Raw genomic sequence first — 27,335 nt, forward strand, 5'->3', positions numbered from 1 at the left:
TTTGTCAAATGACATCTGGTAATGCACGCCCTATGTATGCATGTGCATCTACGGTACGTATTTTGAGATTTTATCAAATCTTTATCAAATCTTAGAGCAGCCTTTCGGCAAGATTGATTTTCTGATAAGGTCAAGGGTTATTGTGCGTGGACGGGCTGCTTCATATAAAAGTTGTCAGCAGCAGCGGAGCGATAACAAACGTACAGAATGACAGCCCAGACTATAAGCGGTCGAGCCTTATAAAATACTTTCCCCTTTATCAAATTTCTGAATCTTTCGGGAAGGCGCACTTTGTACATTTTATTATGTAGGCCTTTTTGAACTGAATGACGAATAATGGAGACGATACCGGGATAGCAGTTTTTGAAGAACTACAGATAACTGGTGTGAAGTGAGCGCAGTATTTGGGGGAAAAACGGAGCCGGTAAAAGTGAAACCAAATACAGAAAAACCGTGTGACTTTTACTCCAGGAGCACGTCTGTTGCAAAGTTTCCACCCGCTCACGGTTTATCGTAAACGAGAGTAATTCTCTCATTTACGATAAACAAACCGAAAAATTAAAAACGAACTGAAAATTTCATTTTAAAATGCATTTGTACATCTCATTTATCAGCGCACCATCATCCTTTTCGAAAGTAATAACTTTAATTGCAGCCATGAAATGCATACCACCAGGTTTACTGATTCCTAAGTGGAATTAAGGCAACCTAAAGGATTTACATTACGATTCCTTTGCTGTCTATCACTGAATACAAATAGTTAACTGACAGCTTAATATTACTGTTAACTATACAATGCATGACATAACGTTTCGACAGGAGCGCACGGGCCTTCCAGCAGGATGCGACTTTTGCAGTCTGTTTGCGAAAAGCGATTATTGTACTGCTCATAGTTATCGCTCTTGTAATGTAGCGGAAGTTGCTGGGCAACGTAGTACAGTAATACTACTGTAACTAAGCCTTACGCGTGCAGGCGATTTAGTCTTCTTTGACCTTTATTTTGCGTGCGTTTACGATGCTGACTGACCGATCTCCTGCTCTAATATTAAACAATTAGTTTTTACCTGTAATAATTACATTAAATTTTGATATGCCAAAAGCGATCGGCGTTAATTCACGGGAGTTTGTAAGTGCGGGAGTCACGGAGAACGTGAAGTCATCAAGCCAGTAACTGTACATCGAACCACCCAACGAATGGTAAGGAAATTAATTACTGCTGGACGTACGACAACATTTGTTTAAAGATCCTGATATGGAGCGATTCCTTGTATATGTAGACAATAAACAGTTAAAAGTTAAACAAAATTTAAAAAAGCCATATGTATATCCGGTTGAGTGTGCCCAATATGCTGTGTGTTCTTACTTTTTCTTAAAATTAATACACTGTTTTTGTTGGGGTTGTTGTATTCAAAAATCACATTGCTCGAAACAAATTCCGCACTGGCCACATTAAAGCAGCGTCGTTTTTAGCTTGTCAGTCTACCAGGTTTTCACGCGGACAACTTTGTACCATAGTCTGAAAAACCATGCAGTCGTGATAAACTGCTAGTATTCAGTTAGATGAGTAATTACGTTTACGTAATGCAATATCAGAATTAACGCGTGCGTGAGAAAAGATGAACCTGAGTGCAAAATCCCTACAGTCAATTGCGGTACGAGCCAAGAAAATCCCAAACTGGGGTCAGATATACAGATACCAAGACGGTGGTCAATTGAGCGGTACGGTTCACTTTTCTATGAATGCGCAGGTGGGCTTTTGCGCAGTAGTAGCTTGTCACTGGGCAGCTTCACAAAGTTTCGGACAGATGGCAGGGACTCCCCTGTCCAACCAGCCAACTAAAGGAAGGTCTGCACTGTCCGCGTTTTCGAACTTTGCTCGAAAGTAGAAGCGCATGTCTGCAGAAAGCCGGGCTAACTCACCACTATGCATTCTATTCTATGTAACTTGGAGGCGAAATTTCCGGGCGCATAGGAATTAAAATTCTTATCCTACTCAATACTGTAGAAATTCGGACTGCATGTCTTCTGGCACTTTCGTCAACTGCAGATGGTTGTTCAGCATCTTCCGCCAGAACTACCGTTCCATAGAGCCGAGTCTACTGCGTGATAGTGAACTTGAGCAGGAGTCGGTTAACTGATAGGTACTTGAACAAGAAAACGGTGGAAGGCGTTTGGCTTCGCCCTCTGTATACCACTTTGCGACATTCCCTTTAACGAGTATTGAGCTGCTCTACACAGCTTCATGCCATTGTAGCGTACTGCGATAAATATCTTTGGAAAAAAAATGTTAACTGAATAGTTGGGTGTATGAGCTGAGAGTTTATTTAAGTACAAAGTCTTATAAAAAATCAGCGGATTTTATCAGCGGATTTTTATAGGCGCTATTTCGGGGTCTTATTGATTTATTGAAAACGACTGTCGTTTCCCAAAATCCTTGAAGAGACGGCGGTCTGACGAACACATGTGTGAAAACGGAGTTCTCTTCCGTCCGTTTCTTGATAGTCTGAAATTTGCTCCGACGCATGTCGTGTTTACACACTTTAATAGATAATACTACCCGTTCAGCAGCTGCTCACAAACACGACTTGTCTTAAACTCACAACAACAAGCATAAATAATAATCGTTGCTGAGCACATCGGTTAGTACGTCAAAGTGCAAAACTTTTCCGAGGTGGCCAAAGTTTTCCAACTGTTTCTTAGTACTTTATATTATCCGGGGCAGTTGTTCTACTCTCTGGAGTCTGGCTCACCAAATCTTCTCCATGAGCGTTCATCCACCTGGTGCGGCAGAGCCATGGAGGGATTTTGTTAATCGGTCGTACATCTGAACGTTTGCCTTCAGGTATTTCATACAAGTTTAGCCGCCAGTACACACGATGCGCCCCCGAATTTCCTTAATGTTTGTTTCTATGTTACTGCGCTTCGACACCATTGCAAAAGCAGATAGATGAGCGTTCGGTTCCTGTTATAGTCATCGCGGCCAGACGTTGCACAGTTCATGTGCAGTCTGTGCACCCAGCTGGGAAACCGGAACTGGAAGCTGTAAGTCCGGTGCCGGCAGACCCACAGGCTCTCTCGGATCCGCGGTAACGGCTGGAGAATTGTTCTCGTAGCACACTGAATGAACCGTTCGGTAATGGTCCTTGGGTACGTTTCCTGGAGTGATGAATGTAGATTGTCCATTCACTGCCGGTGCCGGCAAATAGTTTATTAATGAGATAGGGACCCGGGTTGGTGGTGGCACTGGGAATCGTTCCGGTGGTGGAGCATATGCAGGATTCAGTGGAATGCGGCCTTAGGAGAATTATTCGACGGCATGTTCTGCGCACCAAGAAAAGGGGGAAAGTGGTATTCGGTCCGATACTGCTCCCTCGCATCCAGCCGGTGCACCAAATGGTTCAAGGTTTGATTTGTTCTCATTATTTTACCACAAACAATCACGGATAATCATTATATGCATGAAAGAACTGAAGTTATCCTAAAAGTCTAAAACGTACATGAAAGTATCTTTTTGGGTCACACACCACACAAAGGTGGCAACACCAAAAGCGGTAGTGCAACTCCGGAGCAACTATTAGTTCATGGGTAAGGTCTAATAGATTTTACTTCCTGAACAGTGCATATCGCATAATGGTACTTTCGACAAAGCAGATCGAAATCGCCGAACTACAAAATATGTTTTCTTGGCTACCGGATACGCATCTTCTACTCCGATTAGAACCAGCCTTCACCCATTAAGGTAAAGGCAAAGCATAAATCCAGGAAAATTTTCGGCGCTGTGCTGCAGTATCACTTGCGATGATTGCTGCAGTATCACTTGCGAGAAAATGAGCTACATTAAAGGCATCCTACTTAAAAGAGGACCACTAATGTTGTGGTAGTCCTACCCAGAACATTACGCCCTTCAGCGTTTGATACACTTTCTCTGTGGATAGATTTGGTCTATTCAGTACAGTAATCTCGACGTCTGTTTCTGCGATCAAAGCTGTCGTCATGGTGGTCTTGATTCGCTATTGGGCGTAAAAAGGTCACTTTATACCATTGAGATGCCTTGCAGCATAGTTCGCGTGCCGTTACGTTCGGACTGGAGTTGTAATTACAACTCAGTTTATAAACTGAGAGGCAGCGCAGTTGCTGGCCTTGAAATAACCGCTCGGATTTTCTAACAATATATTTGTGGGTTTCTGTTATAAATATTATACATGAACTTTTGACTTCCTACATCTTCAGTGCACCTTACTACGTAAATAAGTAACACTTTATTAATGATGCAACCGAATAAAGCAGGTGCAGGATAGCAAAACAACCAACTATTGTAAGAAGTACGGCCAGTAGCAACTTCGTGAAGTAGTTTATCCGCTTTATCGTAGGAACCAGGAATTCCGCGGAAGTTTTCGCAGGATCAAATACATATTTGTATGCTGTTCGGTGAAATTTTTAACGGTTGATCGAATCTTCTATTGGCAGTAAGCACTTCTGCCAAAACTTTCGGAAAAATCAAATGAATATACGGTATTTAGCGTAACAATAAATCAAATGAATTACCAAGTAACACAAGATTTCTTTACTTCATTATCTACAATTCGAGATTACAAGAGAGGCCTTAAAATCGAAAATCAACATCAACCACTTTTTGAAAAAAAATCTTATAAGCTGCCTTTACAAATGGTATCTCGCTTCTGAACATGGCAGACGCTAGACTGCCGCGAGTCGCGACCCCGTTTCTCAGACGGTTTTTCGTACAAAGCGCATATCTGTACATTGAAATTTTAATATTCATTTAACGCATACATTGTACATTGTATGTAGCCTGGGGTTTCCGGTTTTGGCAGCATTTCGGATGTCATCAGATGACATTCGTCTGCTTGCTGGGTTCGGAAACTAAGGAGTGTAACACTGTAAGTAATTAACTTGCACAGCGTACTTGACCACTAAACTTTTCCCGCGTGACCTGCAAATTCAAAACATATTCGGCGTGTCCAAACAATATAAGACCGCTCTCCAGACCGATGCGTCATAAGGCCGCAGAGTCGGCGCAGAAATATTTTGGCTCATGAAAATGTTTTTCGTTATTGACAGTTGCGCTGGTACAACTTTAACTGGGGGTCCATGTTAAACATTAAAGTGACGGAGAGATCAGTACGATAGGATTAATTACCGTAATAATCTATCCTACGGACCTACTCAACGACAGAGTATGAGCTAATAATCTTAATGTGTGAAGCGAGAACTGCATCTCCGACAATAAATTTAATTCTAAGCTCCGATCACTGCCAAACTCACGGAATGCGAGAGCTGATGATGCCCAAAGTACTACACACACGGACTTATACAGACACGGCGCATCCGTGTAGAAACCAAAAGTAAATCCAAAAACAAAAGAGGAAGATCGAGAATGTACCAGCAAACGATGGAAAGTGCAAGTAAAGCCGTCACTTTATGTACAGCATCGCTACGGTAGCTATATCACGTTAAACGCCTCTCTCAAGCAACGCCCACAAATGTCTGGCGCAAAATGTCAGCCTTAACTCGGCTGTGGAGTCAGGTGGCATCGCCGGAACACACAGGAATTACATGTGCTTGTAGAACAAATGCCTGTCAAAGGAAGCTGGTTAAAGCTCTCTTCTGATTAGCGCAAACCGGCGTGGCTACGTGACCCGCTATATGCCTACGTACATCTTGGCATGTACTAGCCTAATAGCTTTCATTAGACAGGACTGCGGTTACTTAATTCACTGTGCATCACTTTTGTTGGCCACACGGTAATCCAAGACTCGATCCAAGTATCTGTACATTGTCCGAGATCCGTTAAGCGCAGTCGCTTCGCCATCAAACTGAGCTTAAGCCCAAGACCAGTGCTAACGAACTGGCTTAGAACCAGAAATTATGTTTTTAATGATACAAAAGTCGGCTAAACGCTGCTCTGATCGATTTCTGTTTTTATTTCTCATTTTATGTTATTCGATTTGCTTCAGCATCATAACCCTTGTCCTTCAGGTGCTGCACCAAGCGCCCAACATAAACAATGGCGGTATCACATGCGACAATTGCAGAACATGCCCTATTAGCAGCACTCGGTTTGCATGTCTGGACTGTTTAAACTATGATTTGTGTAACAGTTGCTTCAAAACTGTAAATCACAGTGAACCTACAGATAGTTTCCTTGCCGTCAGAATTCAGCGCGCAAAGGAGGACCAGTTAATCCATTCACAAAGACAAGGTGAGGTTATATTATATGAAATGGCTACGCTCGAGAGTCGAGAGCCTCCTACGCTATGAGTTTTGGCTGCGCGTGTAAAGTTTTCCCGGGACAGTAAAGCCCCTAACAAAAAGTCTGTCTGGTATTTATCACGTCATGACAGCTGATAATTACGGGAAGGGTCACCTTTCAGTAAAACAAATATAAAATCTGACCGTACCGGTATAATGCAAGATCAGACATTGTCTGATAATTCCAATTTTCGCAACTCTCAGAGGTTATGGCGTCATAACTTAAAGTAGGAAACAGGTACGAGTTGTACTCGGGGGTTTTGAGAGCGGTCGAGCAATGGAGCAAACGGACAAATCAGGTCTTTGTAAATCCTGGCGGTAATGCCGAAAAGTCTGAAACTTATTCGCTACATGATTCATTCCCGTACAGTTCAGTAAACTCGTCTGCAAGAAGGCTGGCGGTTACCGCCCACACTGGCGAAATTCAGTTCCACTTCCCACAAAGAAAAGCATTACAACAACCTCTAAAAAGCGTGTGGTGGTCCGCTTAAAGCTGGTGGATAGCGTGATAGGCGGCTGCCCGAAACGGAGAAGAAAACTGTGGAACAACTGATCATGAGTCGAGTGCCACCTGGGATTATAGTCAGCACAATCAAGTGTATCTGGAGTTTATCTGCTGCGCAACGCATTTCCTCAAAAAGGTGGGCTAGAACTTCCTGCAGAGTAGGCTCTTTGCCACTCCAGCGACCAGTGCTTCCAAAGGCTACGTTTCCACATGCGGATGAATGGAGGTAGCATTGTGCAGCACATGTTTACGATGTAAAACTAATACGGTGTGCTCTGTATAACTGTGATAGCTGTCTTGCCCGGATCTACTGCTCCACGGGGTAAATGCCCAGTGGTCCACAGACTGGCTGAAACTGCAACTAGGGGGGAGGCGGGGACCGAGCCCTGGTTAGACGCGCTGTGACTGTGGGTAAAATATTCAAAAAGCTCTTCTTCCCCCCTAACTGCAGGCAAACTATATTTATGGCCTGTTTTACAAAAACCAAGGAGAAAAATCTGACTTACATTCTTCGTTTTTTGTTCTGTATCTGCTCCAAAATCGATCACGATTTCTGCCTTCGCAACAGACAAAAGTTTTAAGAATGGTTTTCGTGTTTTTAGTTTTCCAAATTACAAAGCCTTCGCAAACCGAATTTCATAGGAAAGTTCAGCAGCAATGGTTAAAAAAACAAAATGGTGAGGGCTCAATAATAAATCTCATCTTACACATCTGTACATGAAACCATTTACTACTTGTGCGCAGGAGTCCATTGTGCATAAGGGTCATTTTGGAAGTCCTTTCTTCATATTATTTTGATCCTTCAATGGCTATATCAAAATCGTTAATCGCGAACAGCTTTTTGACATGATGCCGAGCCATTTGTTGTTTAATTCTATCTCTTTATCTTCGTAGCGAATGTCCGCTCCGGAGCAGTCAACTCCACGTCGGATTTAGTCCGAATGCTTCAAGGAATGCAAGTGAGACGGCAAAACTGAACCATACTGCATCAATAATGAGAACGTTGCAAGCTGAGCGTCGTACGGCACTAATACAACAAAGGTGCCTTCTCTGCTTTGTGTTGTCTGATTTTCTATAATTATTTCTATCTGTGAAGTAGGGTTGTGAAATGAACGGTAGTAAAGCCGTCGTAGTAAAAGGTGCAGTTTGAGATATCGTGGTAGCAAAGTTACAAACATCGTGGGAAAACAAAGGAAATTCTGTGGCGGAAGTTTACCGGAATGTAAAATGAAAAAAGTTGTTGATAATTTTGCATAATACTGTACGTGAGCGCAAAGCCAGTGCACCACAGTATTTTTTATTCCAGCTTTCAAAATTAGCTTTACCGGAAAATATAGTTATTAATAACAATTTAATTATATAAGCAAGCAAAATTCTACACATTAAGTTTAACTAAAATTGCCAGATTGCTTGAATTCATACGAGCTGGCACATCTCACATAGCTTATCATGGCTGCGGTAGTACTTACTGCAATCTTCAACTTTATTCCCTGTTTGGTTTCAGTGTTTTACTTTCTACTATGTATTACAGAATAGTGAAAGTTAATATTAAAATGGTATTATAATAATATTGTACTTCGACTTTTATTTAGCTGAGAGGAAATGATGTTATGACTTTTTTGTTAACTAATACTTTTGCATTTCGCAATCGGATCGCTAACAAAAAATGATTTAAATTCTTTAAATTGTACAATGCATGAGATAATAACGTTTCTGCAGTAACGCACATGGTCTCCAGCAGGGTTCAATATTTGCGGTCTGTGTGCGGAAAACGAGCTTTGTACTGTTCTATGCCGTAGCGGAAGTTGCTGGGCAACGCAGTAATAATGAGACTTCTCGCGAGAAGGCGATCCAGAGTCTAATCGGATTTTATTTTGCGTGTGTCTACGATGCTGGCCGACCGATCATGACGTGCAATTTATTATATTAAAAATTTAATTTTTTATCTTGAATAATTAATTTTGATATTCCAAAAGCGATCGGCTGGTAATTCACAGGAAATGTTTGATTGTGGTGGACACTAGACACGGAGAACGTGAAGTCCCTCTAGCCAGTGTTTATACACCTGAACCGCCAAGCGAGTGGTAAGGTAATTGCTCGTACATACGCTTTGAGTCATGTGATGTGTTGATAGATCTTGACATGGAGTGCTTCCTAATCTGTAGACAGTAATCAACTAACAAGCCACTGCAAACAAATTTTTAAAAAAGCCGTATACCCTATTGAGTTTGCCAGATACTTATGTCCTTTCAACATACATACAGTATTGTGCTATGGTTACGATCAGGGCCGTAGCGAGGGTATAGGCGCACTGGCGCGCGCCTACCCGCGCGCCTACCCCACCTCGGCCAACTTTTGAATAATATTTGCGCCCGAAACTGGCGCACAGGCGCACGGGCGCAAAATTTCTGGATTTTTCAAAAGGCGCAGCGGGCGCCACTGGCCGTGCGCCCGTGGCGCAGATTGGACTTTGGCCGGATGTGCCTTGGTCTGACGTACGGCGATCCAGAACTATAATACTTAAACTATTTATATTAATTAAAGTATTAAAGCCCGGCCTGTTTATACGGGCGTAACGGGCGCAGGCTTCGAATTTATGGGCACAGTGGGCTCAGACTGACCTTCGAAGCGGGCGCAAATGGCGCAGCCAAATTGCGCCTACCCCATCCCACGGACCTCGCTACGGTCCTGGTTACGATTTAAAAACAGAACCATATATTTCAAACCGAATCCGTCCTCCTGGGTCCGTTCAGTGGAGATATCTTCAAATCATAGCATTAACTGAGCTCTGTCGGGCGATCCGTGTGGAATTTGTATGGCTCCCTTTCGTTTTCGTCTCCGTTCATTTGTCGCGCCGACCCTCCATAAGGCAGCAATAGGGTCGCGCGTGTGCATATCGGCTATGTCAGAATCGGACTCGCATTTCGGCTTCCGCCACATTACGACGGTCGGACGGTGGTCCTTTAGTTATACGGACCACTTTTATCTGAATTCGCCGGTGGGCTTTGTGCAGTGGTACTTCTCTCTGGGCAGCCCACAAAGTTTCGGAAGGGTGGCAGGAACTTCCGTGTCGAACCAGCCAACGACAGTCACCTGAACGCATGCACCGTCCGCGTACGTGTTCGTACTTTGCTCGGCAGTAGAAGCGCATGTCTTCGGAAAACCGCGGTAAATCCAGAAAATCCGGATCTTATGGTTAAAAAATTTAAAAGACTATCTACAGCATAATAATTTTATGCACTTTACCTGCTAGGGTGCTTTAGCAAATGTTGCAGTCAGGGTCACTGTGCGTAAAAGCTTGACTGGCGTCTGGTTCGGTCTGGCTTCCTCGGTGGGTGTGAGATTCACCGAAATGAAAACGCTCATACTAACTGGTATTTTCCATGTACTTTAGAGGCGAAATTTCCGGGCGCATAGCATTTCGTATCGTACCACTACCGTAAGAATGCCGACTGCATGTCTTCCGGCCATTTCGTCAAATGCAGATAGTTGTTTAGCCTCTTCTGCCAGAACTGCAGTGCTACTGCGTGATCATAAATTTGAGCAGGAGTTGGTTGACTGATAGGGCCCTGAACACGTGAACGGTCGAAGGCGTTTGGTTTAACCCTCATGTACCACATCTGGACGTTCTCCGTTCCGAATAGTGAGTGCTAAACACAACTTCATGCAGTCGTAGCGAATCCAGCGGTAAATATCTTTATTAAGCAACTCCCAGCTCGTACAGGAAATTATTCATTTAAAATCGCTTTCCAAAGTGCTACAAAAATTAATGGAGTTTTATTTGCGCTATTTTGGCGTTTTTCGGATAATTGAAAACGACTGCCGCTTCCCGAAATCCATGGAGAGGCAACAGTCAGACCAGCGCACGAGTGAAAACGGAGTGAACATCCGTTCGCTTCTTGACAGTCTGATCGGAACTAACTCAGGTGCAAAACTTTAGGGGAAGGCCAACGTTTTCCCTGTTTCTCGGGCATTTTATCTAGATACTAGGTCTTTATTACCACAAAAAATAAAACGGTGCACACGAACCCAGCTTTATAGTATAAGATCAATTAAAATCATTACCATATTCTAAAAGCCCATATTCCAAAACCCGGCAAGCCGGTATTAGTTTTTCTAAAAACTCCTTCAAAAACAGGAAATCTTTAAAAACAGGAAATAATCATTTCGGCGAAAATCAACCACCTAAGTATCTCCATATTTTACTAAGTGTGGTATATGTTGAAGTACGTATGTACCAGTATCGGAAAGTACGCATCTTAATCGTAGCTCGACAAAACAGCAACTAATTTTGCTGACACTGTTTGTCAGCAACAATACGGACAGCGTCGCTAGGGACAAGCGCGCGTCCTTTGTACAAGGTCGAGGCATATCTCACACTAAGGTACATCAGTAATTAACAGAAACATACGATTAACTGTTACTATATTCGGTTGTCCGGTCATAAAGTCCGCAAAATGTCCAGAGCACAGTGCCCGCTAGGTGAACGAGTGACCGAACTTCCGCTACTGCCCAGTTCGCGGTCGTCACCGCGAGAAGCACACAAGCGAGAGCTATGATCTCAATCATCCAACCCGTAGCCAAGTCCCGAGCCATGAACCGCTCCGAAGGGCCGCGATCACCGTGAACACGCGTTCACCTTCATCCATTATACTGCAACGACCATTTTAACAATCTTCACCGACACTGTGTGTGTATCCGAGTTGCTCTTTGCCACTCACCTCGATCTGCGTCGGCTGCTTGGGTTTCGTGCATGGATAACGGTGACCAGGGTACCCTTCCAAAAGTATCCCCTGGCCTTGTGGCAGCGGGCTTTCGCTATGATGTGCCGTCGGAATGCCTCGCCATGGTTTTAGAACCGCATACATGGCAGCTGACCATCTCTTCAGCCGAGGGCCGTGTCTCGCTGAAATGCTGCCTGCGACGTTTGCCTCCAGACTTTTTTCGACGAAGAGACGGTTTGTTCTGAGACGGTTCAGTCTCCGCTTCAGAGACCACATTACCCTCTAAATATACCGATAAAAAAATAATTAAAAGAAATAGTCAAACGTCAAAAATAAATACTGGAGAACCACACCACGTTTTACCGCCAAAGTCTCTCTCTAAGTCGAGCATGAACAAGCAAGCTTCATACTCACCCAGTTCGCGATGGTCAATAACCCGATCCGCTTCACTGCACATCGTGCCTGCTGTTCCCTGTTCGCTAGCAGCACTGGAAAGCAGCATGGATGCGGCGGCCCACTGCACTGTCTGGCCAGGTGACGGCAGACAGTATACCTCCACGGGGGACTGCTTCGCTACAGGCGGCGCTTTGACAGCAGTCGCACGGGGCACGGTGTGTGGTGCATCCTCTCCGCTATATATACCAGTTTCAACGTTATCCTGTAACCAGTAGTGTAAAATATAAATACACCGCAGCAGCACAATACGAGCTGACTAATTCACACCACAATGTCCTCAGTCTCGCTGTGACGCAGTGCCGCACCGGCAAGCGTTTTAACCGTATGATATAGGTCTTTCTCAATCTCCAATAACAGAAAAAGGTAGCATGAAAAAGTTCCGTCTGTTCACATAAGTCCGGAATAAGTACTCGTACTTAACCAATCAAAAGTAGTACGTTATTCTACCTTCGACTACGAGTATGGCTTCTTAGTTCACAAAATCCAGAACCTGTTTAGAACCGAAATGTTTCTTTACATGGCGCTCATTGGTCAGTGATTCAGCGTAAGCTTTTACTTAGTACGACCACGAATGCCAAACGAAAATTTTCCAGTCTTTATTTTAATCATAATCGAATTCGACACTACCGAGTCCAGACTAATGACCTAATAAGTTCTACTAAAAATTTCTTTTATCTTACAACCAAGGGCGTGTTAACTTTCAGCACAACGTTTGATCAGTTCAATCAACGAAGTGGCGAACCAACCTGAAGTATATCGGGCTTGTTTGCGAAAGAGTTGTCTGAACTCCTTTGTCAGACTGATGCAGCGCAATAAATGCTCTGACAAAAACAAAGCCTTCCGCCACTTTAATGCAGCTATGCACATTTAAAATCTGGAAATTCACACCTTAAACAAAACAGTATCAACCGGTTTCATCGACTGGTAACTAACAAAGTTAAAAAGAAACCGGCTAATCGGAATGGCCGACGCTTGGTTCCCACATGTTCCGAAACAAACTAGCTTTAATGGCCTCTGCACAGCTTTTTATCTTTCAAAATTGACTCAAACTTAATCAGCGGAATTTTGAGAAGTAACTGGTTACCGGCGACTCACGCAAGGCCTTCAGTGTGGTTGAACCTTGTATTATATAATTTGTATAATTATTCTTCTTATTATATGATTCACCTTCAACTCTCTGGCTCACCAAATCTTTCCATGAGCGATCATCCGCCTGGTGCGGCAGAGATATGCAGGATCTGTTGATCGGTCGTACATCTGAACATTTGCCTGCAGGTATTTCATACAAGTTTAGCCCCCAGTAAATACGATGCGCGCTCAAATTTTCTTAATGCTTGTATCAATGTTACTGCGCTTCGACATCTAATGCAACAGCAGATGTGCGTTGGGTTCCGGTTATGATCAATGCGGCCAGACGTTGTACTGTTCGTGAAATGTCCTGCACAGGCAAATTTGGAAACAACCGATCGCGCAGCGTTTTCCTCATTCTTGTTCAGTTAGTAAGTTTTATCCAATTCATTATCTTTATAATTCAATCTAGGTTGGTGCATTATCACGATTCTCCCGTTTTTCAGATTCTTACTCGTAAATTAAACTAGAATGATGTTCAACGAGTTTCTTCCTGACGTACGTATCGGTACTCAACTTAAACCTTCCAATATCACCTTTAAAATCGTCGTGAAGCGTCTCCCGTATACGTTTCTGAAAGTCTTCTATTCGTAACGCTTTTCCCTAACCATCTTTAAATGGCGCTTACATAGTTGCCCAAAACAATTGCATTGTTTCCGCTATAACACTTTTGCCACGTCACTGGCCATCTTAACGGTCTTTCCATTGCAATTAAAATATTAGAATAGTACTTGGTGTCGTATAAACGACATCTTACACACGTCCAAAGTAACACTATTTTGGTATCTCGCTTCTGAACATGGCAGACTCTAGACTGGCCGCGACTCAGTTTCTAAAAAGTTTTCGCGTACACAGCGCATATATTGCAGTTTACTATTCATTTAACGCATACATTGAAGCCTGGGGTTTCCGTTTTTGGCAGCATTTCGGATGTCATCAGATGACATTTGTCTGCTTGCTGGGTTCGGAAACTATGGAGCGTAACAACTGTAAATAACTTGTACAGTGTACTCGACCACTAAACTTTTCCCGCGTGATCTACAAAAATTCAAAACGTGTTCGACGTGTGCAAATAATACTTGTATAAGAGGGCTTTCCAGACCCATGCGTCATGAAGCCGCAAACATTTTTAGACATTATTTTGAAAACATTTATCGTTATTGACTGCTACGCTGGTACAACTTTAAACGAGCATCCCGGTATTAATATACATTAACGCCTATGCTCAAGAATCGCCGACAAATGGTTTGGGGCAAAAGGCCAGCCTCAACTTGGCTGCTGAGTATCGTGGTACTATATCGTCAGAACACGCAGGAACCAGTAGCATGTCAGGCCTGGACACATTCCTCCACGTTCTGGAAAGATAAGATGTCGACCAATAACTCTGGACGGAGGTCACAGTAGTCATAACTCGCGCTCGTGCCTACCTGGTCAATCGGTGCAAGCAGCCCGGTATTCTACCGCCGTTAACGCAATTAAATCGTAAATCATATTAAGACGGCAATTAGACGGTTGCACGTTCGACTTTATGTAATACGGTGGACAAAGGGCATCGCCACACAGTTTATAGAACACAATCAGAAACAACTGCACATCTCATTAATTTTTTCACCAGGCATATGTCGCCCAGTTGGTAAAGCTAAGTTTACTGTTAACTTTCATGTATTGGTCGCATTAGTGCGCAGAATGGTGTTCACACGCGTGCTGTTGAGAAAGTGACAAGTGTCACGCTGTCTGCTTGATGTAATGAGCAACCACCCTCGGTGGCTGGCACTGGCAGCCCGTATAGATTTCTTGCATTTCCTATGGATATGGAAATGATCAGTTTTTTGCTACCCTTTTCCCATGTTTCTGTATTTTTCCCTTTTGGGCGATACTCTTCTTTTGTGGGAGACCCTTGCTCTCCCACCTCCAGATTTATCTGTTATGTCGAGGGGGTGTTAGACCTTCCTCGTGACACAAGCATTTCAACGTTTGGTCTACCAATCTGCTCACTGCTGCCCTTATTCGAAGATCGGGCTTTTGAAGTTTGGAACATTATAAGCGGAACGCTGATTCCACGGACGGAATTTGTCCGATTGCCGTGGCATTTAGTATCTGGGAGACTGGAACCCAATGCGAACCTCTGCCTGGAATTCTCCCATACAAAACGAACCTGGTAGATGGAGGAATCGTAGGTCATCATCACCCCAGTACCCACTGAAACCTATTGCACGCGACTGATGTCAACCTGGGCCAAACAAACACGGTAAACTTTGACATTCTGTGTCACCTTTTTTTGGTTTACTGAAGTCGCGAGTTAGGTTGTGAAATATTTTTGTACAGTGAATTATATGTTATCCGAACACGACTCATTGTACGAAAATGTCAACTTTATTTCGCGGAGGTTTGCTGCGTGAAGCAGGCTGTTCGAAGGACTTTCCCTTCCTTGAACGGCTCCATGTCAGATGTCTTAAGTATCTGGCCTAGACGTAAATCATTGGTGTCAAGTTGTCAGCAAAATATTCACAAGGCGCTGACGACTCTAAACAAAAAACAGAACAAAAAATCGGTTGAATTTCTTTGTGACAGAAATGCAACCAATAGTTCTGGTTTGGCTCTTCCCTGCTCTAATAACTGAGTTACTCGGGTCCTACGGTCTGTCAGCGGAAACAGTCTCCTCCTTTGGTCCTTCCGTTGAATCACTCCACTCATATAACATCCTAATTATTACGCAATACCGTAGCAGCTAAGGCAGCACTGAACAAGCCTTTCAAATGACTCTAATGCTAGATCCAACTGTGATCCAGATACGGAGACCTAAACGGAATAGATCCCGTGGAAGTGAGCAATGCGATCTGGATTGCGAACTACGCGAAATCACGAAACGTCGCACCGCTAATTGCTGACTTTTAATAAATTGAAAGTTCCGACAACAGAAAATCAATAATGATCGGCGCAGCTCGATCGTAAAATCGTAGAGCCAATTCTACACTGTGCATCACTGTGCAGCACGTGCTATGCCGCGCCCACTGACACAACTCAAGCCAATCAGAAGCGAGACACAACACAGACACGTAATCCAGTGGCGAGTAGCGCCACGAGCGTGAACGCTAGTGAACCCCCGCTCACATGACAATTTTTGACTGTGCGATATTATACGGATAAGTTATGAGTAACAGAGTGAAGCAATAAAATAATTTACATAATATTACAGTGATAATCTGCGCATCAAAATTAAGCATGCACCCATTCCACTATCGGACGCTGCAAACGGGTGCACGCGAAGTGAACTACGGGAACACAGTGTTAGTGAGACGGGACAGCGGCCAATGGTGGCTGGGATATGTTCAGGATACTGACGGCGACAACTTCTTCGTCGATTTCGACGCCAGCACAGTCAACGGCCAGTGGATCCACTGCAGCCATCTCTGGCCACACCGTTTTTTACCTGATACAGTGACAAATTCCTGCGGCGTCTCTATACACGTAGCACTGCGTGATGAGGACTACGGGCCCATGGTTTCTCGGTCGTGCACCCTCATCGACAAACTGCATGATTTGTTTTACGCTGTGCGCATCAACGATACAAACTACAGCGGTTCGGCAGTCTTGCGCATCGCCCATAAATGGCAGCTTATCGGAAACCTACCAGCAGTCCGCGGCCAACCCAGCTTCCTCGGTCGAGCTAGCGGATTCGTGTACCGGAAACATGTCATCGTTTTCCCCCAAGCGCAGATGCTGGGTAGTATGGCTACCTTGAGAGCTCTGCCCAGCTGTCTGCTGAACACGTGCCAGTTAGGGCTGGGGAGTGGTGATGTGTGGTGTGATGCCAGTTGTCAGTTCACGCTGTCAGTGGACTTCGATAAAGCTACTTTTCGGTGTGCTACCGCCGACCATAACTGGCGGGGCGCGCCGTACCAGTTCAAACTGGACTGCCGGATGTTTGTACGCGTGGAAATGGACACTGTCACATTCGTGTGCGCCGAACTGCACGGTGACGCGGACGGTCGCAGTGTTTTGGAATGAGGGTGCTCTGGAAGAGGCCTGCCACAACTGTCTCCTGCAGCAACCATTACGGAATGCAGGCAGTATTAGCGCTGCTGACAGTGACGCGGTCAACTCAAAGGAAGGTCAGTACAGAAGCGCCGCTGCGCGATGGTGGGCACGTACTTAAGAGAAGCCCAAATATGGAGAGTTATGGTTATCGTTTCGGGTTAAAGCATGTGTTTTCAGTTAACAAGGCGCTGCCCCCGTGGCGACGATTGTGAAGTCCTTAGAAAAATCAGTTTAATTAGGGATTTGCGGGGCGGCAGAACAATTTGACGATTTCAGCGGAATGTATTTTTCTAGATATTACGGAGAGCACGCGGATCACCGATCTTCCCCATCCCATCCTGGCGTTGATTCTGCAAAATATGGACTTCTGCACGCAGTTGCAGTCGAGCCGGTAAGTCGAGTTATATGGTTGAACCTCTCTAATTTATGTTTATCGATTTCTGACTGTTTATCGATTTTGGTTATCGATTATCGTAAAAGCCGATCACATGGGCGTCAGTCAGAAATTGGAAAAACCATTTAATTATTGGCGTCCCGTGTGCTTTAATAAATAGAAGTATACGTAACTGGATACGCCAAGTACCAATGAACTTTATGTTTTTGACTATCAGGGTGTGCGCTCTCTGGGAACTACTGTTGCGCAAAGATGTCTCTAACCGGCGCAACGTTATTGTGGAAATTGGGCAAACTCCCTTAGAACGTTATCCAGAAAAAGAAGATCCCAGTGTCGAATACCATAGCAGCGCTTACGCGTCTGACCCAAGAGTATGTGCACTGGATGCGCATTACACCGGCATAGATCTGTATGTGCATGTCATCATGCACACGCTGCCCGTGTGTTGCGTTCCCGTACACATACCATGTGGTAAAACTTGCGACTGTCGCTACAGTATCAGAGATTCGTATGCCGGCTGATTCCGACGCTAGACCGTGTCCTCACGCAGCACACGGAGACGTTGACGCTGATTGAGGAGGGCCCCGGGTATGAGCGATGTTGGTGGAAATGCGCATGGAGATTGATGACCATGGTACGAGTACTGCAAGCCAAAGGCATTCGCGTGCCGCTGCTGATCGTTAAGAACGCTTGTGATCCCAAGGAAAAAGGAGAACACGGCTTAACGCTTCTGGAACTGAAGCCAATGAGCAGCAATAACGAGCAGGATTACGTGTGCAGCATGCTGTCGCAATTGATGACCGTGTGCCAAGAGCTGCTGTTAATCAACCACACTGTGCGAATTCCTACGGGCCAACATTCACCCATAATGCGGCTGTTTGGGAATGACCCGCTGCAATGGCCGGATGGTATTGATGGTGGACAATGGTTTCACGTTATACGTGACGATAGATACGGCCCGAATGGCCCACCTGCTCTGTTGGACATTATTATTCCGCTGCTGCGCATCCCTTCTACGGATACTGCCGCCGAACAGCGGCAACGCTTCCTCTCTGTCCTGAACGACAACTGCCCGGCCGTTACTCCACGAGTACGCAAAAAGGTCAAAGCTGTGCATGCCCGCTGGGTGCGGAAGTGGACATATCCCGACCGCTGGACGGCCATCCGCGTCTTTCTCAACTTGTGAGTGTAGAAGTGAATTACTACATTGGGGGGTTTGCCTTCTGGTATGATACACAAATGCAATACCGGTGGTGCTTTCTTCAGGTTCAGTGGCTTCCGCTCGGATGACAGCCCGCGATCGTGGGATGCAGTGGATCTGCGGAAAATAGACATTTCCATGCTTAGTAAACTGGCCCTGACGATACTGGATGGATACTACAAATGCTGACGCAGAATACTTGAATGTTTTAGCGGAATGCTGTCGAATATCGGCATGGAAGATGTTTCGTACACGAACTCGCAAGATGTTTATAATGTTAACTGTAAGCGATCGCGGTTATTATTTTTTTGTCGTACGGCATGTGTCTGGCTCAGTATCTTGTATGTACTATAGCGATTCGTATAATGAGAACCTCTAGAGCTCTTCACTGTTTTTTACATTCTGGGCAACAGACAAGTAGAAATCTCCTCATTGTTCCAGACAGAAGGTTTTTCTAAAATTGAATAAGATTACTGTTAACATAATTATGCATTAGAAAGATTAACGAATTGTGCAGATGTTATAGACATGCGATTCTTCCCTGATCACACTAATGATCTCCGTATCATTTATGGATAAAATATAATAAAACTCCGAGAATTATTCATACAATCATGCATAAACAATCTGGTCACGCTGATATAATATAATATTTATTATAATATTACATGTCTGCTTCTCTCCTGTACATACCAGAGTTATACCAGAACTGATAGACGCATCAGTAAGAATGGGTACACGCCATGGATGCTAAACAGTAAACACTATAACAAAAACGCAGTTTTAGGAGGTTATAAAAAGAATATTTCCTCTAAATTGTCATGATGGGGTATTGTGCCCATCACGCTCATGGCATTTCCTCTTTGAATCTGTATGGAAATCCTTTGCCGGAAAAATTCTTTCGCGCGTGGTTGCCCGGTAGCGGCCGCGATGAGGTGTCCGAATTTAAGGACTGGCTTTTTAGCTCTGCCGCCCAAAGGTCCGCACATTTCGAAGGCCGCTGGCATATACCTTGACTGCAGCCACGCATGTTTTGCGAGTTTCTTTGTTTCGGCCATCTAGGATGCGGCACCGCCGTTGACGGATGTTACGGTCAATATATAAATCTGCCAGAGTGTCCACACGCGTCACGTCAATTGCGAATGGCTTTCCACGCTCTCATGGGATAAGCATAACAACGTCTGGCCTTTTACTGCCGGCTATGACCAATCCTCTTGATTCCATTCTGGCAGGGAAACCGGCAGGGTGTAAAAGGTGGCAGTGGCACCTGCCACTGGCAGTTGCCACCGGCAATGGCATGTGCCATTTCGCGAGTGGCAAGCGGTAAAACGTGGCATTTTTCAGAATTACGGAAACAATTCAAAATCATACTGTCATTAAGAAAATTTATTTTGAAACGAATCAGATCTCATGCAGCTGATCTTTGGATACTCTAGCGTAACTGAAACAGCGCTTGTACTGCACAGAATGCTACCTAGCACATTCAGTAGCTCTTCACGTTATCGTCAAGTTTAGTTTTCTTTCGTATTCGGCATGGTTACCTGTAACCTGTGGTTCGTTTTTGGAATTTCTTAGGATTTCTTAGACTCCCTAAGACCCTCCGGTTTTCTTAGACGTTTTCTACTTTTTCTGAGGTTTCTTAACCTTCCTCGGTTTTACGTTTTCTTAACATTTCTGAAATATGATATGTACGAGTACTATGTGATTCAAAACTCAGACGTGTGCGAGCTGTACCATACCATCTGCATCATGGAATTGCTATAAACTGAAATAGGACGCATTTATCGAAATTTCGTGTTAGGGTGTTGCTTTTGCCAGGAGACTAGGTCGTCGCCAAGTGAATAACAATGAAACTTAAGAAATTACCACGCGAAAAACTTTCTGCCTCAAATGGGTGCACAAAGTCCACAAAAAATTGCGGTGCAAGCAATAAATAATCGAAAAGGGTGCCGATTGTAAAACGGGGTGCAAAAGGTGGTGACTGTAGACTGTAGTAAGCGGGGGTGATAAGGGTCCCATAGTATAACTATAACCCAGTTTGTTTTTTTATTAAGTATATAACCCAGTTTGTTACCCCAGGGGTTCTGAATTTAAACGTAAACCGGTCCGGCGGAACCGGTCCGTAGTGTATTTGGATATCACTGGTTAGTGATGATAAGTAGTGTTTTGTAAATTACGATTGGCCATACCAGACTCGACCTGAGTCGACTCCCTTACATTTTGGCCTGCAACGAAAATCTAGCAACCTAAGACGTGTAAATAGCCAGAAGACATAAGAAAACCTAAGAAACCAAGAAGATTCAGAAATTTAAGAAGCCTAATAATATGAATGTGCGGCGACCCAAACACCAGGTAGCGGAAGTGGCAGCCGGCAGGATACCTTAAACGCGGAGAATGCACATGAGTCCGGTCACGAGTTGTGAGATGGTAGCGAAGAAGATGCCGGTTATTACGGTGTTCCGATGATTGCAGTCTTATAGGCTATTTCGTTGTATTAGAAAACAAGATATCTTGGCATTTGCCACTTGCCACGTTTTACCGCTTGCCAGTAAGCTGCCACTGCCAGTGGCAACTGCCAGTGGCAGGTGCCACTGCCACCTTTTACACCCTGCCAGGGAAACCGCTCGTATTTTGCGCGCGAGCGAACTGATGACTCATGTTACATGAGCGTGCCCAAATTGTTTATGTAATATGGTACCGGGACAAACAACTAGTTGCTGATCTAAAGCTTTGCGCACTATTTCACGATGAAGCCGGAATTTCCAGCTATTAACACAGCATGATATTTTTTATTCCCGCCGTTGAGTGGCTAGTGCAGCGACAAACAAAGTACATGAATCAGCGCAAAATAACTTTACTACGTCGCACCTGAAATGAATGGAGAGAATACACGATCGAGGCCAAAGTTGCGAATCAATGGTAGCCAGGTTTTTCCTGCAGCTTCTGATTGCCTTAAATTGTTGCGGTTAAATTTCGGCGTGTCACGGTATAACCAATACCGTCCCAATATGTGCTCTCCTCTAACAAAAACGGCTCCGTTATTCTTTCGACTGCACTGACACGAGCATCGTCTTGAGCGCCAGACAGCGCGCCTTCGTCTGGATAGGTCGCCAGGAGCTCTCGAGCGATATACTGCAGCCAAAGTGGAGAGCGTTCGATCTTCCCGAACGTAATTCCTGCCTCATAAAATCCCTTTCGATCGAATAGCGAGGAGAATAATTCGGAGTTTTTTGAGACACCGAAATAGCTATAAAAACGACAAACCAAAGTGAGTGATATTTATAACCAAACATTTTTCATGCAAAAGTGCTCAAATTGCAGAATAATTATAACAAAAATATCCTTAAATATTCATACGTTAACGTACAGCGTTACATCCGCGCCGGCGTGCTACTATGGCTACTGGCTGCTTCCGAATAAAAATGTGCTTGTGAAAAACCAACATGAATTAAGTGGATGCTTGGGTGTGGTGAACGCCCACAGACACCGTCGACTGAACCGTTCCACACAGCAAACGCTATCAGAATCGATCCAGCTATCGATTTGTTTAACCTTTTGATTCCGGGCCCATTGTCCGAATCTGAGTTACGCACTATTGAGGGAAAGATGCGTTTGGATCAGCCAACGGAATACCATCGCAAATACAGGCACTACTGGATTGGGTAACTTTCTTTAATTAACACCTATCTCACAACTAATCATATTAATTCTTTAATTCAGTACAGGTTGTTTTTGCTGATGGTTTGTTTCGGAACTCTCACACCAAGAACCAACGGCAAAGGCTCCGCGGGCCAAAGTGGAGCGAAATGGCAGTATAATTGTACATGTTCCAAGTGGACTGCGGTTAATCGCGGCATGTCCAACCATAGCATATTGGCGTACAAGGTGATATTTTGCAGGGTCAATTCTTCCAATGCAACTTTTGGTAAAGATGCATCGCTTTCCCTCAAAATATCCGAGACATGACGAATTATACAGTCCAGATGGCATCGCGCCGCATTTACTACTGGATCGTCATAAATGCAGTGCTCGTACACGGTTTCAGTTGTTACAGTAACGGGGAGGACCATTACAGGTTTTGGTTGAATGTGATTCGTTGGCCAACGCAGAATTAACCTCTTAGTCGCGTGCGTCAGTCGCTTCTCCAACAACCCTACAGCACGGGCGCCGTTTTTCGATATTTCAGGGTCCTCGAGATTATAATGTTTTGCCCATTTCTGCAGGTCCACGATGACGGTTCTCTGCACAGCCAGCGAATCACAAGTTTCGTTCCATCTTTTGGACACGCTATCAAGCAGATAATGTTAAAGGAGAATCCATTTTCTGGAGGGTGGAAAACTGAGTAGGTATTTGTTTGTGTTACTTGTTTTTTTTACACTCCCTATACAAGAAGTGCGTAATATTCCGTGCATGGAGTTAAAGTTACTACTACTCCCTGCCGGAAATAAAATCTTCCGTCAAAACGAAGAAGTTCCGCTAGTGAGTTACAAGAACATCGTTATGCACGGTTCGTTAGGGTCACACTAAGGGAATAATTCGTACAGCGCCTGCTCGTACAAGTTCGGGCCACTGCACTCACTCGCACTAAGTGACGTGCAGCGCAGCGCTGAGCTCACACGGAGTAATGAGTATAACACGTAAAGGCACGTCGCAGTTCCAACGTCTGCACCAGTACAGCTGATGTTCAGAGTAGGAGCGATAAAACTTACTCATCTCATGCAAACATTCCACAAGTGAAGAACCTTCGCCTGGAATTCAACGTAGGAGCTCCTTTTATTCATGATGATTTCCATTATTATGAAAGGTAGATTTCAAGCTTTACATAGTAAGAACTGTGCGATAGCGTCTTCTAAATGTCTGAATGGACAGATAACTGGGACCACAACGACTCAACATACAGGAGCTCCTTGTTGCTGCCTTTCTTCAAACAGCGATTCACAAAGGTACGTTTACTGCGTTTATCGCTGCAATTTTGCATTTTTCTTTTAGAGACAACCACAGTGTAGACTGTTTATGAGTCGATGCTGGTTTTAGGTGCTATTCCGTCAGCGGAGCTCCGCACTAACTTGTCCCATCTGCACCGTATTCCTTTACGGATAAAAAAATGAAAAAAACAGTCTAAATAAACCACCAACACCAAATGGACAATTAAGTTATAAAAGAAAACTAGGTCGCAACAAAAACTCCAACAAATTTTAATTGTTTTTACTATTAAACAATTTTGCAAGAACTGTTTGGCATTTGCTGCTTTTAAAATGCTGTGCTGTTTGGCTATTTATTTCCCAATTGGATAATATTGTGCCAGTTAGCGTTAGTGTTTCAATCCCGCCTAGTGGTTTTGCGCAAATACGGTTGGGTGAAACCTGGCCACTCACAGAGCGGATAAATGCTCGACAGGCCAATGCGAGAGCGGACATACTAACGTGCTCCGTTGATATGTGGAGTCATATCAACGCAACACGCTACGATCTCACTTTTTCCGGGAGGGACTTACACCGCACAAGCTGAAATATCAAATATATCCAAATACGAAAAAATTCGAGCCCAAATTGGCTCCGGCAATACTTGACAGGACATGGAATGGCCGGCAAAATGATTCCGGGGTGACTCGGTAGTTTACTTCCCGTATTAAGCCTGTAAATTCATTACACACGATCTTTCTGTAAAAAGTACTGTACTAAATCATATTCTCCGTCAAACTACGAGCGCACTCGCCGTGCAATTGAGTGTTTCAACGAAGCAAAACACAGCTTGCAATATTGATATTGCAGTATGCTGCATTAAGTCAATCGTGCGTTGAAACGCCAGGAGCAGGATAAAGCTGTCAAACTACCTGAAAGCAGCGGGGTATGCGCACATGTACCGAACCATGCCTATTTTTAACATACACTGCATCATGTACAGATACACTGCTGATGAACATTACTTACTCGCGCAACCATAACATCTGTAAATGTACGATGATTACGATCTCTGCATGATCCAGTACTTAATGGCTTAAAAGCCTGACATAAGCCGGAAATAAGAATTCAGTCGAAAACAGTCGAAAATCCATCCATGAAATAATTTTTTAGATATTCTGCGGTAGTATACTATCGCTTTTCAAAAGATGCGATTTTTTGAATTTACACCCGGAAAATGTGTCCTGATCAGTCGCGTCTTGCTCATCACACAAAGCGAAATGGAATTAATTTCATATAGACTAGTAGACAGACTCTGCATAAACTGCGCGGTGTAATTAAAAGATGTAAAAATAACTTTTAAAAAAATTACTTTTTATCTCACTGTTACAAATGTTGTTTTTAACGAGCGAAGCTTAAAAGTTTTGAGTTTCAGTGGCAAATACCTGCTTAAATGGCAATTATTCCACCTTTAATTTCAGAAACTTCAACAAAATTAATTAAAAAATACCCACTTTAATTGAGTTCCTTTCTCTCCCGGTATTTTTGTGCGATCATTTCTTCCCGTCCAGTTGACTGGAGAGACATCATTGAACCTAAAATCTGAAAATTTTATTTTTACAACGTGCCGATTTTTTTAGCAGTCTTCTAACAATTCTTGTTGTTCCTTAACCAGTAAACAGGGAAATCGCGCAGAAGTTCAGCTCCATAATTATTGGAAGTTACTGCATTTCTATATTTATTGACCTTATTGCCTATTGGAACTAGCTTATTGTATTTTAATTCGCTAGCTGTTAACTATTCGACAATCGCTAAAGCCCTTGCCTCCGTTTGCTGGTTACGCTCATGTTAATAATAACAACATTTTCCAGTGTTCAATTTTTGCTTGCTGTTGTTTATACACAACAAAGAAGCTGTTAAAAATCTCATTGCACGTTGTCTTGCACTTTTTACCATTTAACGTCGGAAACCGTAGTTGACTCATAGAGTTTTGACATCGATATCATCATTTAATTAGGTGCAACCATTTGCGCGAACCAACATGTGTGTATGAAATCGCAACCGCACCTCGTATTTTCATGTTATACTCTTATATAAAATGATTCACTAGAATCTCAGCATATCAAGCTTTCATCTGCTTAATCACGAATTACGATCGGTAAAACCTGCTGCAGCTGCTTTCATCAGCAATTTACACTGCTAATATAACCGGCAGAAACTAACCCAATTAACTGCAAACTGGACTTTCTTTCTGGACGTAAGCTATACGAGCTACGCAATAACGCTTTCCAAATAGTTTGCGGCGTTAAGCCATCAACAGCGTATAGACCGCGCTGGTGCACTGCACTGCGAGATTTTGGGAGGCTATATCGGAAGTTTTTAGCCATACGGCAGCCATGCAGACGATTTCAGAGAATTGGAGATCTGTAGTGTTTATAAGTGTTCTTCTTCTCTCAACTGCCGTAAGCGTGATTATCAAATTTCCTTAGAAAATGTTTTGTTTTGATTTCTAAGGATTTTGATACTTTTTCACCTGTAAAATTTCAGTCGGTGCGTGGAAAAAAAACTACCTACGCCTTGTTTTTTAAGCAAACATCACATGTGACCCATACTTCTATAGTTTCTTCGCTTTGAGCGACATAGTGAGGAGGTTATTTTATCGTGAACTGTTTTCAGGGTGTACAAGGCACTGTGGATGAGCTGTACAGTGACACCATGGACGATATTATGATTCAGGCGGGATTCAGCCTGTCTAACAACGTCCACAACTATCCACCCGTTCCAAACTGTACGCTTTTGCCACAGGGCGCGGCTGGGAGCTACCATCACCAGGGTTTGTACTTAAATTTGGAAGGTCAACCGCAACTCCAAGTGGAGAAAGGACACATCCAACCGAGTCCAGTTTTCGCATTGCACTGCAGCGCGCACATACTGTGGCCGACAATAACCATCACCCGTACGTCGACTTCTACGGAAACATACACAACAACATCCACTAGTACTACAACCAGTACGTCTACGACCACCATCACAGACACGTCCACATACACAACCACCGTTACCAGCGGCTAGTCGACAACGGACACACATTATTATAATGGTGACACTATAGCCACCCACCCCGTTATTTTTAGCCACTCCATTTCCGCACCCCGTTAATTATAGGCATCCTTTTTTTAGTTATTTAATTAAATTACTGTTTAGACACCCCATTTTTTATAGGCCCAAGACACCCCTTCATTCTATATTACTTACTTTATAGTCAGTACTCCAGGTGTTTCTGTTTATTTAGCACTAAGCCAGGGTGGCTATAAAGGACGGGTTGCGAAGGGGTGACTATAAAAAACGGGGGTGAAAATGGTTGGCTGTAGTGATTTCCTTATTGTAAATCCTGCGACCATGGGCACACGTTTTTATGGCTGTCTATGTTATGTTTGGAGACGTAAAAAACGCCATACCTCTTCCCGAATAATTTTTTTTTTATCAGTGCTTATTCGTCTTTCGCACTTTTCTTCTTTGTGGAAAGAGTTGTGTTTGCAATTTGTAGTGTGATTGTCAGACGGGGTAACGGTAACAAATAGCCGCTAAGGCAACAAAATAAGAGCATTTCAACAGTACAAAGCCCGATTTGGTAAAATAAATGTTCGATCGGACTGTCGGCATACCATCGACAAAATGTTATCCGACAATTATCTGAAATGAGAACTTGATTACCGAC

At 43.7% G+C, this 27,335-nt stretch overlaps 2 protein-coding genes and 3 long non-coding RNA genes across 7 annotated transcripts; 3 read left to right on the forward strand and 2 right to left on the reverse strand.

Annotated features, from left to right (window-relative positions):
• Positions 1 to 8,801: 8,801 nt before the first annotated feature.
• LOC129591458 (uncharacterized) lies at positions 8,802 to 19,243 on the forward strand. The gene is made up of 7 exons (XM_055487117.1): positions 8,802 to 8,864; positions 15,097 to 15,331; positions 16,280 to 17,195; positions 17,416 to 17,512; positions 17,733 to 17,886; positions 18,012 to 18,697; positions 18,782 to 19,243. Exons 3-7 carry the CDS (start codon positions 16,880 to 16,882, stop codon positions 18,903 to 18,905), a joined length of 1,377 nt encoding a protein of 458 aa, XP_055343092.1. The 5' UTR covers positions 8,802 to 8,864; positions 15,097 to 15,331; positions 16,280 to 16,879; the 3' UTR covers positions 18,906 to 19,243.
• Positions 11,066 to 15,994, reverse strand: LOC129591459 (uncharacterized). The gene is made up of 5 exons (XR_008690842.1): positions 15,239 to 15,994; positions 13,123 to 13,224; positions 11,914 to 12,157; positions 11,497 to 11,781; positions 11,066 to 11,428 (listed from the first exon to the last, which is right to left on the reverse strand). It is a non-coding gene; the product is annotated as an uncharacterized LOC129591459 (long non-coding RNA).
• Positions 19,244 to 19,395: 152 nt separating the features above from the next.
• LOC129591442 (uncharacterized) lies at positions 19,396 to 24,443 on the reverse strand. 3 transcript variants are annotated; one of them, XR_008690840.1, is made up of 4 exons: positions 24,211 to 24,443; positions 22,084 to 23,003; positions 21,585 to 21,963; positions 19,396 to 19,941 (listed from the first exon to the last, which is right to left on the reverse strand). XR_008690840.1 is itself a non-coding variant. In XM_055487100.1 (2 exons), the coding sequence occupies exons 1-2, from the start codon at positions 24,291 to 24,293 to the stop codon at positions 22,433 to 22,435; spliced, it is 654 nt and encodes a 217-aa protein (XP_055343075.1). In that variant the 5' UTR covers positions 24,294 to 24,443; the 3' UTR covers positions 21,337 to 22,432. The 3 variants fall into 3 exon arrangements, 1 of the variants encoding a protein (XP_055343075.1); XR_008690839.1 differs by lacking the exon at positions 19,396 to 19,941 and having other exon boundaries at positions 21,337 to 21,963; XM_055487100.1 differs by lacking the exon at positions 19,396 to 19,941 and having other exon boundaries at positions 21,337 to 23,003.
• LOC129591443 (uncharacterized) lies at positions 23,367 to 24,053 on the forward strand. The gene is made up of 3 exons (XR_008690841.1): positions 23,367 to 23,520; positions 23,586 to 23,659; positions 23,751 to 24,053. It is a non-coding gene; the product is annotated as an uncharacterized LOC129591443 (long non-coding RNA).
• A 1,368-nt stretch (positions 24,444 to 25,811) lies between the features above and the next one.
• LOC129591481 (uncharacterized) lies at positions 25,812 to 27,270 on the forward strand. The gene is made up of 2 exons (XR_008690847.1): positions 25,812 to 26,079; positions 26,294 to 27,270. It is a non-coding gene; the product is annotated as an uncharacterized LOC129591481 (long non-coding RNA).
• The last annotated feature ends 65 nt before the right edge of the window (positions 27,271 to 27,335 follow it).

This window comes from Paramacrobiotus metropolitanus, unplaced genomic scaffold (genome assembly GCF_019649055.1).
Source record: "Paramacrobiotus metropolitanus isolate TYO unplaced genomic scaffold, Prichtersi_v1.0 Parri_scaffold0000046, whole genome shotgun sequence".
NCBI lineage: Eukaryota > Metazoa > Tardigrada > Eutardigrada > Parachela > Macrobiotidae > Paramacrobiotus > Paramacrobiotus metropolitanus.

Coding starts and splice junctions, on each gene's coding strand:
- LOC129591458 (XM_055487117.1), top strand. CDS start 16,880: ATGTGTGGTGTGATGCCAGTTGTCAGTTCACGCTGTCAGTGGACTTCG. Junction 17,513..17,732: donor ACGCAGTTGCAGTCGAGCCG/GTAAGTCGAGTT, acceptor TTTGACTATCAG/GGTGTGCGCTCTCTGGGAAC. Junction 18,698..18,781: donor ATCCGCGTCTTTCTCAACTT/GTGAGTGTAGAA, acceptor TGCTTTCTTCAG/GTTCAGTGGCTTCCGCTCGG.
- LOC129591442 (XM_055487100.1), bottom strand. CDS start 24,293: ATGTCCTGTCAAGTATTGCCGGAGCCAATTTGGGCTCGAATTTTTTCG. Junction 23,004..24,210: donor GATATTTCAGCTTGTGCGGT/GTAAGTCCCTCC, acceptor TCTGCTTGATAG/CGTGTCCAAAAGATGGAACG.